At 39.2% G+C, this 19,375-nt stretch overlaps 1 protein-coding gene across 2 annotated transcripts; it reads left to right on the forward strand.

Moving 5' to 3' along the window:
- The first annotated feature begins 2,747 nt into the window (after nucleotides 1-2,747).
- On the forward strand, nucleotides 2,748-11,946 carry aktip (akt interacting protein). 2 transcript variants are annotated; one of them, XM_053676659.1, is made up of 10 exons: nucleotides 2,748-2,867; nucleotides 4,850-4,945; nucleotides 5,321-5,529; nucleotides 7,528-7,592; nucleotides 7,724-7,824; nucleotides 8,053-8,141; nucleotides 8,823-8,921; nucleotides 9,262-9,369; nucleotides 9,609-9,694; nucleotides 10,550-11,946. In XM_053676659.1, exons 2-10 carry the CDS (start codon nucleotides 4,904-4,906, stop codon nucleotides 10,558-10,560), a joined length of 810 nt encoding a protein of 269 aa, XP_053532634.1. In that variant the 5' UTR covers nucleotides 2,748-2,867; nucleotides 4,850-4,903; the 3' UTR covers nucleotides 10,561-11,946. The 2 variants fall into 2 exon arrangements, with proteins under 2 accessions (XP_053532634.1, XP_053532633.1); XM_053676658.1 differs by having other exon boundaries at nucleotides 9,609-9,669.
- The last annotated feature ends 7,429 nt before the right edge of the window (nucleotides 11,947-19,375 follow it).

Here is a 19,375-nt window from a genome sequence, read left to right on the forward strand (position 1 = left end):
TGCACAAGCAAAATTATCTATGAATATTAAACACTTTCGTCAGGGCAGACCGTATTAAAAGTTCAGTGTCTCCTTATCTATCTTCTGCTCAATATCAGGTCATCATTAAAAAAGATTAGCTTCAATCCAGCCACCGGATTGTTTTTGTGGCCCGAGTTAATGCGCTCGTGAGACATAACGGTCGGAATATCAAGGCACACCGGTGAGCTGTCACCTTTTTCATGTCGGGCATTTGGAAAATGCCAACAGGACCAGAAGAGCAACAAACCCATTTGTGTTAATGGAGTTTTTGATTTTCAAAGTGGCAGAGAGGCGCGTGACCTTGCGTTGTTTACTGACCGCACGGGGAAACCGCAGGCCAATTACCTTTATTAACGGAGTGTAGTGGAAACAAAATGGAATCAGACAATTAAGCAATAATGAAGTCAATAATTAGTTCCTCCTTTCAAATTTGGACAATGTCATTTTCCTCAATTAAGTAAATCGGTGAAGCAGTAAATTAGGTTTTTTCCCCCCACCTCCTTAATGATCAATAAAAGGGGTCAAGAAATCAATCAATCAAACATACTTGGAAAGTTGCCTATGCATTACAGAAAACAAATTAGGAAAGGACTCTAATAAACCCACAGCAGTATATTGTATACTGTGTGGAAAAACCAGTGATCCCGTCATCTTATAAGACTTATAAAAGTTAGTGTAATTCCTTGAGACATGCACAAACATGTCATGATAGGCCGACAGGTCAAGGCTAACAACCAATCAGGAGAACAAATCCTCTAAATTAACCTCTGCCTGCTTCCATGCTTAACTACATAAACAGTTTTGAGTGTCTGTCTGTGAAGTCACAGAATACAATAAAGATGCGTTGTCAATATAGATGTGCAAACGTGTACTTTAATAAGCCTACACACGTGCAGTTAATAATGGCAATTTAATGAAAAACTAAAAAACAAAAAAACAAAATGGAAATTAAGAGGAAAAAAAGATCTTTACTCTGAGTATCAGACTGATAGAAGAAAAGCTAGGAATGTAAGTAACTTGGAAAAAGCCTGGGGGGGGGGGGGGGGGGGCCTATAGAAAATCTATGGTATCCTTTCAATGCAGAGAGATTAAATGTAAATGCTAAGAACTCTGGCTACACCAGATTTCGCTGTTATGAGCATTAGAGATATCTCTTAGCAATATGGTCATCAGGTATGGGACACCAAATCATTTCGAACTGAAAAGGATATAAGGAGGTGTAGAGGATGGTGACACTGCAGGCAGGAGAAATCTGTTTACATTACAATTTTGGGGGGTGAAATGGATCATTTACATTCTTTAGAACTGGATCAAGAGAACAAATCTAGAAACTTAATTACTGTAGGAGTCAGTACTAACACCGAAACAGTAAGTGCTTTATCCTATATATATATATATATATATAAAAGAAGAGGGGCACGGTGGCTTTCAGGTTAGAGCACCTCGCCTCGCACCTCTGAGATTGGATTCCCGCCCTTGCCCATGTGTGGCTGGAGTTTGCGTTCTCCCCATGCTTTGTGGGTTTCCTCCAGGTACTCTGGTTTCCTCCCCCTGTACAAAGACATGACTATTTCCAAATTGTCTGTAGAGTGTGAATGTGTGTGCATGATTGTGTCCTGCGATGGATTAGCACCCTGTTCAGGGTGTTCCCCGCCTTGTGCCCCATGCCCCCTGGGATAGGTTCCAGGTTCCCCCACGACCGATGTAGGATAAGCGGTGCAAAAAATGGGTGGATGGATGGATGGAATTTTCTAGGCACTCAATAAACATTTGAAAAGACACATATGCATGTTTCCCCTTTTATACCAATCCTAATTACATGATTATAAATCCCTTTAAGATCTGAGTTTGGTGTGTAAGAGCAGAGGAAACAAAGACTCGGGATGGTAGAAGCTTAACTCTGAGTGTGTGTCTCCCCCTGCTGCTTCAGACTGGATACAGCAACCTGTTTCCAATCTTTTCTTGCATACGACTGAAAATGTAGTACATACGATTCTGATTGGCTAAAGTTTATTTGTTGTCTCTGCAGAGCAGTTGGGGTTGGGGTCGGGGGGTAACCTAACTGGTTTCAACTTCTTGAAAAGTTGAGTGTGTGTGTGTGTGTGTGTGTGTGTGTGCGTGTGCGATAGTGCCCTGCAATGGGCTGGCAACTCATCCAGGGTGTCCCCCGCCTTGTGCCCTGAGTCCCATGGGATGCAGGAACTGGACCATTGACGGGCTATACCTTTAAAGCGCTACTCTACATTACACGCAGCTTCTCATGTAAAAGATATATACTAAAGGTACAAAAGACAAGGGAATGAACAGTTTGGTACTTTTATTTCTGAGATTGCACCTGACTTCGACAAACTGTTGGTTTTGCAAAACATCACATAGTTAATGGCATAAAGTATGCCTAAAAATACATGACATCTTATCCCCTATTAATTCAAGAAAAAATTGATTTAAAAACATATTTTGAAAAATTAATATAATACAATATAATATAATATGATATGATATAATATAATATAATATAATATAATATAACAATATAATATAATATAACATAATATAATATAATATAGGTCTTTTTCCTTTTAAATAATAATCAACTGGGTCAGTGAAATCTGTCAAGTGCAAACGCACAGGCAGATTAAGTCCCGCCTTCCACACGCACTAACCAATCAAAATGCACTCTGTTGATTATAAAATGATTGACAGCGAACAGGAGCAATCGATTTCCTCTCTTGCGTGTATTCACCAATAGAAGGAAAGTAGGGCTCCTGGTACCGGTCAGCCAGGAAATAGCTCAAATATCTATAAAAGTGCTTTAAAAATGTCTGCTCGCTCAGGAGTTTAGGATGGTAAGAAATCTTTTTCTTCGTATTTAATTGGAGATAATATAAACTTACAGTTAGCACTGCGCTGGATGTATGTTACGAGAGCTGAATATTTATACATTTAACTTAGTCTCTTACGGAGAAACGAAAACAATACCCCGCTAGCTTTGCCCTGTTAACGATACGGAATATATTTTGACCTTGGCTAGGTTTTATTAGCATCTACGTGGTGGTAAATTCCCACTTCAAGCCATATTTAATGTATTTGTGTTTAATTTATACGTTAACAAATAATATTTCGTGGAAATGTTAACTACAGTAGCGCGTGCTTGTTCCGTTGTTGCCGATTGACAAGATATTGGCCAATCAGATGCTACGCTTCAACTAGGGTTTGCCCGTACAGCCAATGAAATTGTTTTATTGTGAATGTGGATCCGCCTCTAATCAAGGTCGTATGACGTTTAGTCAGGTATTTGGGTGGATTTGACTTTGTGCACCTGTATTCCGATAAGCGGGATTCCTTTGCTGGAATTTGTCAGAATTTGACGGACAGCATGTGAGTGAAGGATCGGCCAATCATAGGGGAGGAGGCGGGGTTTTTAAATGGGAATACGGGTAGGAAAATAATGCCTGCTAGTCAAATTTATTGATTATGAAGGTGGCTAGGAAGAAATGTTACTAGCAGTGAATGTGAATGAATAAAAGAGGTGTGAATGTTAACGAAAAGTGAAAGACTGATGGGGCTGTCTGTTTCAAGTAAATAGAACGATAGCTAGCATAGCTAATAATAGCAAGCTAGCAAAAACCTCAGTAGTTAGCTGAGTAGTGCTCAGCTTTTGTTAGTGCACTTATCAATGGACTGTTTGTGTTGTATTGTATGGGTGTCTTGTTTTAGTTTAACATTTAATTATCCAACTATTTATTATTTTCAACTAGCTATGTAGTGTGTATCTAATATCTAATCTAGTGTCTAATATCCAATACTGCTTTGCTACTAATGTTGGTTTGATCAACAGCTAAATCATGTTCCAGTGCTCATCATCTCAGTCATTTATTAATGAAGGCTGTGGCGGTTTTCTCACTTTAATTTCTTCAGAAAGACCAGAAACCATCAGCACATGGGATTGTAGGCAGCTGTCATACAGCATCAGGCTGCACGTTGTGCTCCATTGGTGGTCGGACATCTCGTCTCAGTGTGGAGGACTGTTCAGGCTAACGTAGCTGATGCATGCTCAAAAAATAGTTTTTTTTTTGTTGTTGTTTTTTTTAAAAATTTATTTATTTTTTAATTTTTAATTTTTTTTTTTTAAAGAAAATTGTCAGGTGATGCCATGACTAATTTGCATGGTCATTGACTGGTCAAGATCATTTGCATATATTGAAATGTTACACGAGAAGAAAACTAGAAAATGTTTGTCAGATTGGATAATAGATTGGTTATGCCACTGTAGCCTGTTTAAATATCGCTCACTTTTATTGCTTGTAAATATTGCCAACAAGAGCACATGCAGCAAAGAACAAAGAAGACTGCAAGTGGGACAAGCAGTGGTGTTCAGTGATTGGTTGTTTTGGATCATTGGTGGTAGGTGATTGGTTGTTTGGTTCGATGGTGGTCGGAGATTGGTTGTTCAAAAGGACGGTGGTCGGTGATTCGATGTTCGATAGTAATGTGATGGTGACTATGGTGGTCATTGACTGCTCGTTTGGAACGATGGTGGTCAGTAATTGATCACTGGCTTTACACGCTGATGTCAAGTCAAGCGAATCTCTCAACTTCTATAACCAGCAGCTGTGATGTGAGCTGTGGAGCCGTATCGAGTGCAGGACTGTTGTTAACGTCTCCACAAAAAGTCCATAGATTTGTCACTAGGCTGCAATTGATTGTTTTAAATAGTGTAACTTATTAGGAGTCTAATAAATCACCAAATCTAGTGACTAAAGTTGCTAATTTGACAGCACTGTTCTCATCCACTCTCTCTCTTTGTCAAACTTTTTTTCTTCTTCAGTGAATCTTGTATGAGAAGCATAGAAGCACAACCCCTGCGCTTGCTCAATGAGTAATGAGTGCGTTCTGGAGCATGTCGATGAACGCCGGCCGTAAGGTAAGACCAGACCTCAATTGTGTACTTCTTGATTGCAGACTTTCCAGTGAGATACTGAAGGTTAGAAGATCTCCATTAGATTTACGTTTATTTCTTTGAAGATCCCGTAGAAATCCAAGTGTATGTGGTTGAGTAGTCAACTGTCAGATGTTAGGACTCATAACCTCCTGATCAGTTGGGCAGTGAAAGCTTCATCTGAAACTGGACCCAGTGCTGGGTGCTTTAAGAGAACGAGAATGTGTTTGTTTTTTATAAGCAGTGGGTACGGCTGTCCGTGACCCTTGCTGCAGTACTTTAGGGAATTGTTCTTTGAAATCTTGCTTTCTGGAAGAAGTGCTTAAAGTAGTCTCTTTCTTTGCTATTTTGCTTGTTTAGAGATCTGAGAACGAGGAGCAGGGTGGTCCAGGTGAGCAGAAAGCAAGTCCGGCACGTCCTCCCTTCGGGAAGAAGCAGCTCCCGTCCATACCTAAGAATGCAGTTCCAGTCACTAAAGCATCCTCACCCGCTTTATCGACGCAGGCCGCCAACGGCACACACGCCTCCTATGGACCATTTTACCTGGAGTATTCCCTTCTCGCAGAGTTGTACGTACTGTTTCTTTATTCAGTTAGAGGTGATGTGTAAGGGTGAAAAGATGCACTCCGCTCAGGAGTCGATTCTGTTCGATTCACCGGCTTCACAAATTGATTCAATTAGATTCTTAGAATTTTTTTTTTTTTTTTTTTTTTTTTTTTTTTTATATAAACAATTTTAATGACGAAGAAAAAAGACTTTTTTATTTATTTTTTTATTATTATTTCTGAATTTTTAAACCATGTGCATTTTTGTTTGAATAAAACTAAATTGAGCAAAAATGGCTACGAACAGAGGTTTAATGTCGTAAACAAAATGTACTACAGGTTCACCATATCTTTTTAAATGAACGTATAAATTCTCCCAAAAATTTGATTTGAATAAGCAAGTCTCTGATCTGGAGGAAATGATCGATTGAAACAAGGAGCTCTGTAGCAGCACCCGAGGCATCATTTTTAACAAAAAAATAAATAAAATAAAATTTTTAAATAAAATTTACCATTAAAAATTAGAGCGCCAAAGTCGGCTAAAATGCCCGGTTTCCGTTTCATCTTTCTCGGGGATGATCGATCCCACGACGCGGGGTCGTTTGAAAGCTATTGAAGAGCACTTTTAACTGTTATAAGGTGGTCCATTAGCCGTATAACCGATAATACGTGTCAGCCATTGTGATCCGGAGCCATCAATCACTGTGGAAGATTCCAGGTAATGGTGCAGGCTCTCTTTATGAAAATATGTGGTCATGTGACCAGCAGGTTCTCTCTATTTTACTCTATGGGATGTGCAGACTGGGGCTCTGGTGTTCAGACAGTACAACTGCATTAAATGCGTAGTTAGTAGATGCGTATAGTCACATTTTTGCATCGTGATTCATCGTGTAACCATGCATCATTACACCCCTAGTAATATGTATTAAAGAGCTCATTATTTGCCGGGAAGAACACTTCTGGTTGCAACTTCACTCACTATACTCCTGATTTCCACAAAAGCCAAAAATGCTCAATACGGATCTAAACAAAAGCTGAATAAAGCAGCTGGGTGCTTAGAGACAGACACTTTTTGGAGCTGTGTGATCTTTCATTTTCAACGTGTTCGTTTGTCGTGATATTCTAAACCAAAGGTTAATAACCACTGCTGGTCGGTTTGGTGCGGAGCCATGGCTCGCGTGCTAGCAAAACACCGCAGTTTTTATTTTTTTTCCACTCTTCCCCCGCCCCCCTGCGGTAAGCCTCATGTGGCAGTGAAGGAGTTGAAAGACCTGCTGGAAAGGCAGTAAAATAAAACCGTATAGATAAATAAGCTTTCTCGACTGAGCTCACACACTACAGCGCGCTTCACTAATATTGGCACCCTTAGTAAATATGAACAAAGAAGGCTGTGGAAAATTGTCTTGATTTGTTGAAACTTAATCTTTTGGTTAAAAAAATAAAAAATCACAAATACTCTGCTCTCATGGATATCAAGTCATTGCAAACACAACACGGGTTTATAAAAAATTTTTTTAAAAAGGCTTGTTTTTAACAAAAGAATAAAAGGTTAAACACATAGAATTTCTCACAGCCGTCTTTGCTCATGTTTGCCAAGGGTGCCAATATTAGTAGAGGGCACTGTATATAACGTGCCTCGATTATCACCAAATGTACACTAACTGCATTTCATAGCACAGAACAATCATTCAAACACACAGTGCCTAGTTTGGACGGAATTAACATGCAGGAAGCTACTCGACCATAACTACGTGTACGACACAAACTAGTTGTTTCCGTAAAGATACCTGCTTTGTTTTGTTTTTGTTTCTTTTAACGAGAGCGCAGCAAACTCTCTTTAGAGAGCATTCGATTGGACACAGTTTGGACGAGTACAGGACGAGTCATAGTATGTAGTTTAACTGTTTTCCCAGAAATTCTAGACGGTAAAATGCAAAAGAATATCTACAATACACGCTTGTGTTCATTTTTTGTAGTTACAGGTTTCTATGAAAAGCTCTAAAACATGTTTTTGTTTTGCAGTACGCTGGTGATCAAGCAGAAACTCCCGGGCATCTACGTTCAGCCCTCTTACAGATCAGCCCTGAGTAAGTAAAGAAAGAAAGAAAGAAAGAAATATCGACTATAATTCTTGATCATTTGCTGACCGAATGAAATCGAGTGAGCTGATGAGCCTCGTGAAGCAGCGTTAACTCTCGGCATCGTTGTCCGCCTGCAGTGTGGTTCGGTGTGATTTTCATCCGCCACGGCTTGTACCAGGACGGCGTTTTTAAGTTCACGGTGTATATTCCGGATAACTATCCTGATGGAGAGTGTCCCGTGAGTACTTTACTACACACACTCGCACGGATCGATTTTCACCCCACAGCCATGACGATCACAGTTAAAGCCGAGTTGCTCTGCCACTTCTAACCGATATCAGCGAGGCTTGTGTGGGCTCGTTTGTGTTGACGTTGCTGTAAACCACACAAGCGAAGAGGATGTTGAAAACAAACGGCATTCAGAAAGCTTTTTAACCATTTGTGCGTGTGTGCTTGTCGTTGGCAGAAAGTGGTGTTTGACATCCCGGTGTTTCACCCACTGGTGGACCCTGTTTCTGGAGAGCTGGACGTGAGGAGAGCGTTCACCAAGTGGAGGTGAGTGGAACCGGGGTCAGTCTTTTTACTCCAGTGGTGGTTTGATTGAACATGAATGCTTAAACAACCAACATTTTGTGTGCGGTGTAGTCGGTTGTACTTGAGGCATTTTTATACGTGATGAATAAGTTATGATGAATAAGTGTAGCATTTAATTTCCGCGGTTATTCGGACCGGACCACGATTTGCAAGCGTCTTTTATGAGGAATAAAACTGAACACGGCGTGCCGAAATGGGAAAATGAGCAACGACCGGGTGGTATGATGCAGCCCAGTGCATAGCAAAAGTTATTTATTTTATTTTCATATTACAGCACGTCCCGATGTATCTTATTCCTCTTGTACCACGGCAATTTGACCACGATTACGATTTTTATTCACGCACAAATCGAACTCAAATTTTCTGTCCAAGTTTCAGAAGAAATTTTTTTATTTTTTTGGGGGGGGGTTTTTTTTTTTTTGCCTTTCATATTCTTTAATTAATGCAAGTAATATAAAACAACTGATTTGTTTTTTTTGTTTTGTTTTTTTTCCTGAATTTACAGTCTTTTCATTAAAACCAAATGTATTGTATAAAAGCCGGATGATGATTGAGGTGTAGTGACTGTATAATGAAACTACTTCTTATTTATTTATTTATTTATTTATTTATTTATTTTTTATTTATTTCTTTATTTTGCAGACGGAACCATAACCACATCTGGCAAGTGCTAATGTACGCAAGGACCATCTTTTACAAGATTAACACTATGGAACCACTCAACCCTGAAGCTGCTGTATTGTACGTGTGAGCATGTGGATGCACTTGACTTTACTGTACTGAACAAATGTAAAAAATACTGCTTTGGTTATATGCTAATTTTGGCGTACTTGCCTGTGCTCACACGTCAGTCTGATGTGTGTAACTCTCATGTCACTAAACCCAACCTGAAACGCTTTTTTTTATTATTATTATTATTTATTTATTTATTTATTTATTTATTTATTTGATTTTATGAGCAGTAATGACAAGCAGGGCAGTAAAGCTTAGATACTGTTTACAGGAGTATTTTTGCAGCACTCTCTGTATGACTGCAGCTCAGCGATCTAACTCTGCTCGTTTCTTTTTTGTTGTGACTCAGATATGACAAGGATATTCAGCTCTTTAAAAGTAAAGTGGTCGACAGCGTGAAACTATGCAACAGCCACCTTTTCGACCAGCCCAAGATCGATGATCCTTATGCAATAAGGCAAGTAGGCCTCACGGAATGGCGTGCTCCAAGGGTGAAAGGTCACGTTTGGTTTCTGTTCATTTTTTTGTTTTTTAATGAGTAAAGTGACTACGAATCGGATTTGATTCAAGAGGTTCTTGAGAAATGTCCCATTTCTACAGCAAAAGTTCCCCAACAGAGTATGCTTAATGCACATGAATGTAGATCACCCTGAAATTTCTTTATTTCCCTCCGACCCTGTCGTCTCTCCTGTCTAGCTTCTCTCCGTGGAACCCAACTGTGCACGACGAGGCAAAAGAGAAGATGTTCACACACAAAGTGAGTGCCGGACACGCCAAAACAAGTAAAAAAACCGGCTCCTTGCGGCTACCCGTTACGTTATATGTCGACGTTAAAGCATGATCGTGTGTACTATGCTTGCACTTACCATCTACCGTTACTAACACCTGTGCACTTGCTCATTCGTGCGATTATCCAATCAGCCAAGCATGTGGCAGCAGTGAGTGAGAATTTCAGTGTCGAAAGTGCTGCACGTAAAGAGCGGCGATTTGAGTTGGCGTAGCTTTCGTGTCGGCTTGAAACTATGGACATAGTATATACAGTAGATAGTAATTTTCTATTCCTGAGTCTGCATGCTTGGCTTCGTTACAATAACCTCTGTAGACGCGTTAGTGTAAAGTGTCCAAAAATTCACCCAGAAAATTGATGTCATTTAAAAAATAATAATAAATTTTTTTTTTACTTTTGGGGCAAGGGAAATAATTCTAAATTGAACTTTTATTCACCAGTATCTTTTATATCATGTATATAAAATTATAAGATGAATAGCGAATGATCAACAGGTCATTCGGGTTGATGAGTGCATAGCCAATGGACAAGCATTAATATAAAAAAAAAATATATATATATATATATATATATATATATATATATAGATAGATAGATAGATAGATAGATAGATAGATAGATAGATAGATATGATAGATATGATAGTTATGATAGTACAATACAAGGTACTTGGCAAATCCGAAGGAAATCAACCTGGCGGTTCTCGTAGGCATTGCATACGTGACCATCAAATCTGCATCACTTGTTCCCAATGTTATTCTAGCACGTGCATGTCTGTCGATCTTCAGTCTATTAAATCACAAGCTTTAGCTAAAATCCTTGCTCCTAATACCTCGTTTTGTCACTGCAGAGACGACCTGAAGATCAGCCGAAAGGGCTGCAGGTGTCGGGACTGTCGTGGGTGAAACCTGGATCCACGCTGCCGTTCAGTAAAGAGGAGTATCCACTCCAGACCTGAATCTACTGCACCGGAGGAGGTGGTGGTGTAAGGCTCCATCCAGTGCCACTTGGACTTGCTGTGGCTGCCTAAAACTAGAAATCTCAAAGCAGTTCCATGAACTTCATTTTATTATTCTACATTTGCTCAGCTTTAAAGAAATTTTCATATAGACCTCCTCTTGCTGAAACAGCTTTAGATTTTTTTTTTTTTTTTTTTTTTTTTTTTTAAACCAGGTTATTTGGTATAGACCTGAACGGATGTTAGTCATCATGCCAAGGTAAGAATGCAATCAACTTGCATACTGTGCAGAGCTCATTATTTAAACAAATATATATATTTTTTTCTCTTTTCTTTTTCCTCTCCAAATGCAACAGGCCACCTCACTAGTTTGTGGGAGAGCATTTGAACGGTTCTTGGTAGTAAATTCACCATGTTCAGTAGGTGGCTAGATATACAGCTTATGATTTGAGGGATTATTTGCTTAAATTGTAAACAAAACGATAAAATCCAAGCTTACTGCCTACCAACAGCACTGGCTTTATGATCTGGTCATTCATAAACTGTCCAAGCGAATCCAATCTACAAAATGCTGTCATCGGTTCATGTTACTGAAGATGTAATTTGACCCTAACATCTTGGTCAGTGCCTGCCAGATCTAATTTGATAAACTGGTAGAACAGAAAGCTTGGGTTTTGTAAACAAAATATATAGTTTGAGTTGAAGTTGGCTTTGATTTTATTTGTTTTCTCCACATTTTCTTTTTCAATACACATGACTACATTTAAGAATTTTTTTTTTTTTTTTTTTTCCCCCCCATCTCGCCTTTTTCAAAAGGCAAACTGGTTATCACTACACTTTTTTGCTGTGTGTGTTGTTTTCTTCTTTTTATTAAAGTTGATTTTTCGTTTTATTTCATCCCATTTGTGTAATGAACTATACTGTGTTTAAATAGTTGTAATATATAATGCAGAGCAAGGGGAATACCTTTTTAGGTATGACAATAAGTTATGCATAATTTCTTTCCATACTGTATAGTGAATGTTTGTTTGTTTATTAATGAATGGATGATGCTGCCATTTGTTGAAATGAAAGGCCATGCTCCTAAGGTTCACTAATAACTACCAGTTTATTTATATACAAATATAAAATGGTTAAAGCTTTGGTTTTTATTTTTAATCTCATGCTATTCATGTCTTTCCCTTCCCCCCCGACCCCACCCCTTGTTTAATATGAAGGCTGGACTGTGTAAGCGGTGTAAGGTTTTAAAGTGCTATCTTGAAGCCAATAAATTTAAGATTTAAATTTCACATCATGTATGATATGAAATTCTATCATGCACACCTCATGAGAATTTTTTTGTACATGGGTAACAATGTTTATTTTGGAAGTGCACAGCCAAGTATACTAAAAAGTTAGCTGTGATTTTCTGTGATGTTGTTTGTTTATTGTAAATTGTACCCACCACCAGGTTGTTCTACATTGGAACCGAGTCTTCTGAGCAGTTTTACATACAACCAGGATGGCATTTTTGATGTGTTCCTAATCTTTAACAGAGCTGAAGCAGGTAGTGCAGATGTGTCTTTCAGTTCACAATGAAATCCAATAAAATTGACATGAATTCAGCTAGCAGTTGGGAATTACAGTAGACTGCATTTTCCCCATATAACGTGAATGCAGCCTCAGGCAAGCAGGAGTCTTGAAATGCACCAATTAGGTGCTTATCGGCCTCAAACTATAAAGGTTTCCCTTTTTTTCAGTGGATTATGACGTGTGTGTGTGTGGTGTCATGATTATTTCTACCCAGTAAATGCTGTAAAATGAACACCAAATGAAAACATGTACAGCATCTTACTGCTTTGATTCTGAAGATACGAATTCATTGCCATCGTCTGTGGCAATTTAGTAATGGTTTCATTTTAAGGTGTGTACTTTACTCTTTGTGGCAATGCAAGATTTAAAAAAGCAATTTATTTCAGGGTTTTAAAATAAAAAAAAAAAACTTCCGGTTCAACAGAGGATTAGCAGTAAATCACAGAACCACATACTTACCACATGTGTAAGGAGGATCGTGAGAGTGAAATGGATCATGTATGCCAGCAATGTCAGGACTTCCCTTGTGACTAATCAGGAAGGTGCGCAGAAATGAGTGCTGTAGTTCCACCACTGGGTGGTGTGAGGTTAACCGCGTAGTATCTGGGGGGAAAAGTCCATGGTGACACCCACGTAGCAGCAGTACAGACTTCCTGGTGCGGCATTCTACTAAATAATGCCCTGGAGGAAGAGACGCTCTTTGTAAAGTGGTATAATGTGATCGGGCTTCCTGTTCATGTGCTGCAATGGCTGCTCTACAGTATACTTATTTAATGTAGATGGGGATTTGTCGCTATCTAGCAGTCCTTGGAGAGAAGTTAGTATTTTGGGAATTGTGCAGTGCACTAGGTGCTGCTGATGGGGTGCATACAGTTCGCAGAACAGCTGTCTAGTGTGAATGAGGTTCCTGTGTCCATGTCTACAGTGGCCGCAAGAAAGAGTTAACGTTTCTTAACAAGGAACCAAACCAAAAGTCACAGGTGACCTGGCTGAGCATGTCAAATCTCTTCATCTGTGCGGAACAGCATATCTGCTCTGAGAGAAGTCTGCCAGTTACCACAAGCGAAAGCAATAGTGGAAACCAAGGTGTTGCCAGACATAATGGGGCTACAAGCAGGACTCAGTTGTACTATGTGGAAAGAAATGTGGGCATTAGAGAAAGATAAACATATAAAATAAGTTGAGGACAGTATTGAGAGTGCATCCTGTTCTAGTAGGCTTTCCAGTTCTGCTAAGAAAAACCACAATCGGTGATGAGTCGATTTGGCTTTGGTGAAGAGGTCCACCTGCACCTCGCCAAAGGTCTGGACACCTAACCCACCCATCCATATGTGGGTTATAAATAACCTCCAGTCTTCTGGAAACGCTTTCCACTAGATTTTGGAGTGTAGCTGTGGGGATTTGTGTTCATTCAGCCACAAGAGCATTAGCGAGGTCAGGTACTGGTGTTCGGTTAGGATACCTGAGGTGCAGTCTGTGTTCCAGTTCATCCCAATGGTGTTCACTGGGGTTGAAGTCCGGACTCTGTGCAGGACACTCACAGACTTGGCGAACCATGTCTTCATGGTGCTCGCTTTGTACACAGGGACATCATCGTTCCAGTGAAGGGAAATTGTAACGCTACAGCATACAAAGACATTCTATACGGTTGTGTGCTTCCAACTTTGTAGCAACAGTTTGGGGAAGAACCACATATAGGTGTCATGGTCAGGTGTCTACATTCTTTTGGCCATATAGTGTAAATTGCCTCAAGGTGTGAACGAGTGTGTGTGTGTGAATGTATATATGTGTGGGGTGCCTTGCGATGGAGTGGCATCCAATCCAGGGTGTATTCCAACCTGGTGCTGAGTGCTCCCAAGCTCTGGATCCACCATGACCCTGATCAGGATGAACAATTAAGGCTCTGGGTTACTGCTCAGAACGTTTGGGGTTCAAGCCCCAGCACTGCCCAGCAAGGAGATACGTGAAGAAAAGTATTTCACTGTGCTGCAATGTATATGGGACAAATAACGTCTTGTTCTAAAGTGGTTACTGAAAAGTGAGTGAGTATATTTGAAAAACACCTACAAAAACTCAATTTGCTCGAATATCCGACCCATAAAAGGCGTGATATTTCACATTAAACACTCTATGTAATGTTTACGTGCTTTTACAAAGTATTTTAAGTCAAATTCAGCACGGTGTCGTCGTTTTCGTGCTAAAACCTCACGACACTTTAAGAGACTGCGGTGTATATACCACATGTGGCCAATAGATGTCGACAAACACCTGCGGCAACAAACAACCTCTGACGCCGACTAAAATAGGAATTTTATCGCACTAAATATCAAGTCAAAATACTACTATTGTTACTATTCTTAAGTACAATATATATATGTCTGACTGTTTTGCATCGTTTTATGAAATAAAAATCAACACTTGTCTGTTTTCTCTACTTTCACGCTCAGGCGCTACTACAGGTCGAGTACTCCGTGTCAAAGCTCGTCTCTGATTGGCTCTCCGTTGCGAGGCCATTTTGTTGGCCCCGTTTTTAACGCTTCTGTATTTTGAATTCTAATACATCGAAAGATTTTTAATGAACGAAAACTATCCGGGATGAGTTTAAACAGCGCAGTAGGAAACACTGGGCAAGCTTTTCCGGGATCAAAACTGGAGGTTTTCATTTTTTTCGTTGCATGTTTTATTTTTGCGATTCAAAACGGCGCGACCAATCAGAGCGCGCATAGCGTAACCGGTATGCAAATGAGCGTGTCGTCATGCCTGCGTCACCGCTGGTGGAAGCGCTGAGGTCGACCAACAGCGATATAAGTAGGTTTTTAAAGAGAAAATCGATATTTATTTATTTATTTTACTCCGCCGTAAATTTGCGGCCGCGTCCGCGAGGGGCTCCGGGTCGCTTGGGTAAGTAGTGCTGTGTGTGTCTGTTTATTTATTTATTTATTAACGAAATAACGTCGTCGAGAAGGAACAGAGAGAGAGAGAGAGAGAGAGAGAGAGAGAGGAGGAGAGTAAAGGCAAGAAGAAACTCAGGTGGCTGGCTGTCAGTGCAGAGAGAGAGAGAGAGTAGAAGAAGAAGAAGAAGAAGAAGGAGGAGAATAACCGTGACACTCACAGGGAATCCCTTCTGGATATATAAATAAAATAAAGAAAACAAACTACAGGATTAATTCATCATCATGCCATCAATTAAAGGAGATTTGAAAGACTTTACTGTGTGTTGTTCAGTGTTAGAAAGTAGGTGCTGATCAGACCAGGTCTAATCTAACGGTGAGTTCAGGTCCTGCTGTATGTCTGTCTTGCATGGAGGATTATTTCTCCTTCTACTTTTTATCTAAACCTCTTCCTCCTCCTCTTCCTCCTCCTCCTCCTCCTCTCTCTATCTCCACACTTTCTGTACGTTCTCTTCCCAAGCTTCACTCCACATGTTCAGGAACTTCTCAAATATCCTGGATGGTATTTATGAACCTTCACACCAAGACGAGCAGGTGTAACTGAGACACTGTAGCCAAAGTGTCTGATCAGGAAACTCGGATTATACCTGTGGGAATTATAATCCGGTCAACAGGTGGGGAAGCAGATAAATGCCCTCCTGAAAGAATGAAGACAAAAAAAATAGAATTTGTAATGGGTTTAATGGTTATACTGGGAATTGTATTGGTTTGAATGGAAACTGTAATGGTCCCTGTGGGTCTCTACTGGTCATGTACTCTACTGGACATGGCCTTTTATTGGTGGGGTGTTATGTCTAGTGGATACCATTAAGGACCAATAATGGTAATGGTTTGTAATGGTATTTGTAGTGGAAACCATTAGAATTTCTGCTATGGTTTCTGTTTTTTTTATTTATTTATTTATTATTTCAGCAGGGAATACGGTCCTGGAGATGTAGATGTTGTAAAAGTTAGGTGTAGTATAGAAAGATTCCAGAGAAAACAAGATGTTTTGGATGAAAACGTCCTTCAGCTGTGTAAGCAAGGTGTAAATAATAATAATAATAATAATAATACTCACAATAACAAGAAGAAGAAATAATAATAAACTACACATGGAAATGTGGTGTAAATTAAAGTAATTTAAGTGTAATAAACTGACAGCGAGCTATAAATTGGGATTTATTAAAAAGGATCGTATTCCTGCCAAAAATATCGGAACAGTCAACTTTTCACAAGGACTAATAAAGATTTCCAGGTGGAAAAATCTTCAAATCAGAGAGTTCATATACAAGACCCAAATCATAGCTAAAGTGTATGATCCCAGCCTCGGATTATAACGGTATAAATATAATCTGATCAACAGGTAGGGAGGCTGATAAAGTGCAGTCCTGGAGATCCTGGAGATGTAGATGTAGTAAAAGTTAGGCGTAGTACAGAGCGTTTCGAGGGAAAACAGGATGTTTTGGATTTTAAAAAAAAAGAAAAAAAAAGTCCTTCATGAGCTGTGCAAAGCAAACTCGGATTATAGCTGCAGAAATATAATCCGATCAACAAGTGGAAGGCTGAGAAACAGCAGTCCCGGAAACCTCCAAGATTTATCCAGAAATAGTAATACAGTGAAGCTGGTGCAGTTTTATTTATTTATTTATTTATTTATTTATTTATTTAAGGCATGGAACACAAAGTTTCCATTGAAACCAGGTGATTCTGACAAAGGTCCATCAGCCGTGCAAGTAATGTGTAATAATAATAATATAAATAAATAAATGAGAAGAAATAATAATAAACTAAAGCTGGAACTATTTGCGTGAACTATTCAAGCAAATTACCCTTTAATATGATGACAGCGAGCTGTAAATTGGGATTTTTCAGGCAATGGATTGATTAAAAAAAGAATTCATCTATGTGGATAAATCTTAAATTAGATGCTCAACTGTTAATATATGAGATTAAAATCATACCTAAAGTGTCTAACCCCAAACGTTGATTATACGTGTATAAATATAATCGGATCAACAGGTAGAAGGCTGATAAAGCGCAGTCCTGAAGTCTATCTCCAGAAATAATAGAGATGTTTCGAAACATATCGATGGAGTAAAAGTTAATAGTAGTGCGCGACGTCCTTCATCAGCTGTTCAGGCGAAGTATATTACTACTACTACTACTACTACTAATAATAATAATAATAATAATGAGAGGAAGAACTAATAATATGATGTATAACTGTAATGGTTTTTGAAATATATATTTAAGATAACTAATAGTCAACAAGCTGAAAGTGAGCTGTAAATTGGGATGTATCAATAAAACAGGCAGGGGATTGATCGATATTCCTTCAGCATCGCGTTTTCTTTCCAACAATATAGAAACAGGAGGGCTTTTAGCAGGACTGAAAAAGATTTCCAGGAGTAAAAATCTCAAATCAGATGCTCACCTACTCATAATATGTGATTTAAATCAGAATCAAAGTATCTGATCTGATCGACAGGTGGAAGCGTGATCAAGTGCAGGCCTGGAAATCTGCGTAGTTAGGCGTAGTACACAAAGTTTCCAGGTAAACAAGATGTTTCGGACCAAATTCCTTCATCAGCTGCGCAAACAAAGTGTTGTAATAATAATAATAATAATAATAATAATAATAATAAGAAGAAGTAATAAACTAACGCTGGAAAAGTTTTTGAAATATACTATATTTAAAACACTAAGTCGTTAATAAACCTGTTACTAAGATCATTCATATTATAAGTGATGATTTATGAAGCAGGGGATCAATATTCTTTCAGTATCAATATTGTTTTCTAACAATATATGAAGATGTAGGGCTTTTACCGGGGCTAATAACCATAATCACAGACTCCGATTCTACCTGTATAAATATAATCCGATCAACAGGTGGTACTCGGTAGGTTGATAAAGTGCAGTTCCGTCATGGCAGGATTGTCTGGAGAATGTCACGATCACAGAGTGCTCTCCAGAAATAAGATTCAAACAGCACTGGAAAGGTTTCTGCATCATTGATGTATGAAAAAATATTCAGAGGAACTTTTGTTATTGACCCGATGACAGGCAGTGGAAGATTGATGGATTTAGGACACGATAAGTCTCGTTTTTCGCATCGAATGCATTTTTTTTTTTTCTCCAGCCAACAATATAGAAAAAGTACTCTTCGGGTTTATAGATCGGACTGATATCCGTCAGTGAGTATCTGATCCCCAGTCTGGATTCTACATATAGTATAGTAAGTGTAATCAGATGGACTGGTGGTAGAAGCGAGGCAGCAGGCTGGACTTGAGAACGTCACACATCGCCTTCAAGAGAGCAGGATTAAGACGGGAAGATGTTACGATCGTTGACGGTAATGACTCGTTAGCAAGATGACAGACAGTCGGTTGTAAATTTGGATTTTAGGAGTCAGGGGATCGATGCTTCTTTCAGGATCGTGTCATTACATGGAATTTCTCTGGAAGTGTGATTTAAATATCTTCTTCGTTTCCATCTGCTACACGTTTCTGTCCTAAGGGCTTCATTTATCGGCCTAAAAAAGCTGTCCGAACTCATTTTCCTCGATTGACGGCGAATGAAAATGACATCAGGTTGTCTTCTGATGCTTTTCAGGCTTCCGAACGTAAGAAGAACACATTTTACTCGGATGGTCAAATTTTCTGTATGTAAGTAGCTGTTAACCACATCCGCTAAATTAAGGAAACATTTTACGACGACATCATCGTTATTCTTGTTTTTAGCATGATGTCATGCTGTAAGTTCACTCGCATCTAGAAACACATCCGTCACTCGTGTCTTGACCTCTACAGGACTATTTATATATGAATGTGTATATATATATATATGGAATATATATGGGCTGGAAGTGTGATAGACACAGTGGAGAAGGTTTGTCACTTTTGAACACCCAGATAAGTCATTAGTACACTATACGGCTGGTGACAGCTTACTTCTGAAACCCAGTCTGCTGGAAGCGGTGCGTGTGGGAGGGTGATAATGGAGCAGGCAATCCGGGTTTGAGATAAAACTACAGTGTGTTACAGTGACCTGCAAAAACTGGAAGCGTTCCAACACTGATAACACCATTAATAACAACAACAACAACAACAACATGTTGCTGCAGTCAATTAACTCAAAGTAAAAACATTATAAAACGGAAGGAATTCCTTTTGGAGACTGAAATGTCAGGGGCGTATTTATATTCACGAGT

This window comes from Ictalurus punctatus, chromosome 27, assembly GCF_001660625.3.
Source record: "Ictalurus punctatus breed USDA103 chromosome 27, Coco_2.0, whole genome shotgun sequence".
Classification (NCBI taxonomy): Eukaryota; Metazoa; Chordata; class Actinopteri; order Siluriformes; family Ictaluridae; genus Ictalurus; species Ictalurus punctatus.

Coding starts and splice junctions, on each gene's coding strand:
- aktip (XM_053676658.1), top strand. CDS start 4,904: ATGAGTGCGTTCTGGAGCATGTCGATGAACGCCGGCCGTAAG. Junction 7,825..8,052: donor ATCCTGATGGAGAGTGTCCC/GTGAGTACTTTA, acceptor TGTCGTTGGCAG/AAAGTGGTGTTTGACATCCC. Junction 9,370..9,608: donor GATGATCCTTATGCAATAAG/GCAAGTAGGCCT, acceptor TCTCCTGTCTAG/CTTCTCTCCGTGGAACCCAA.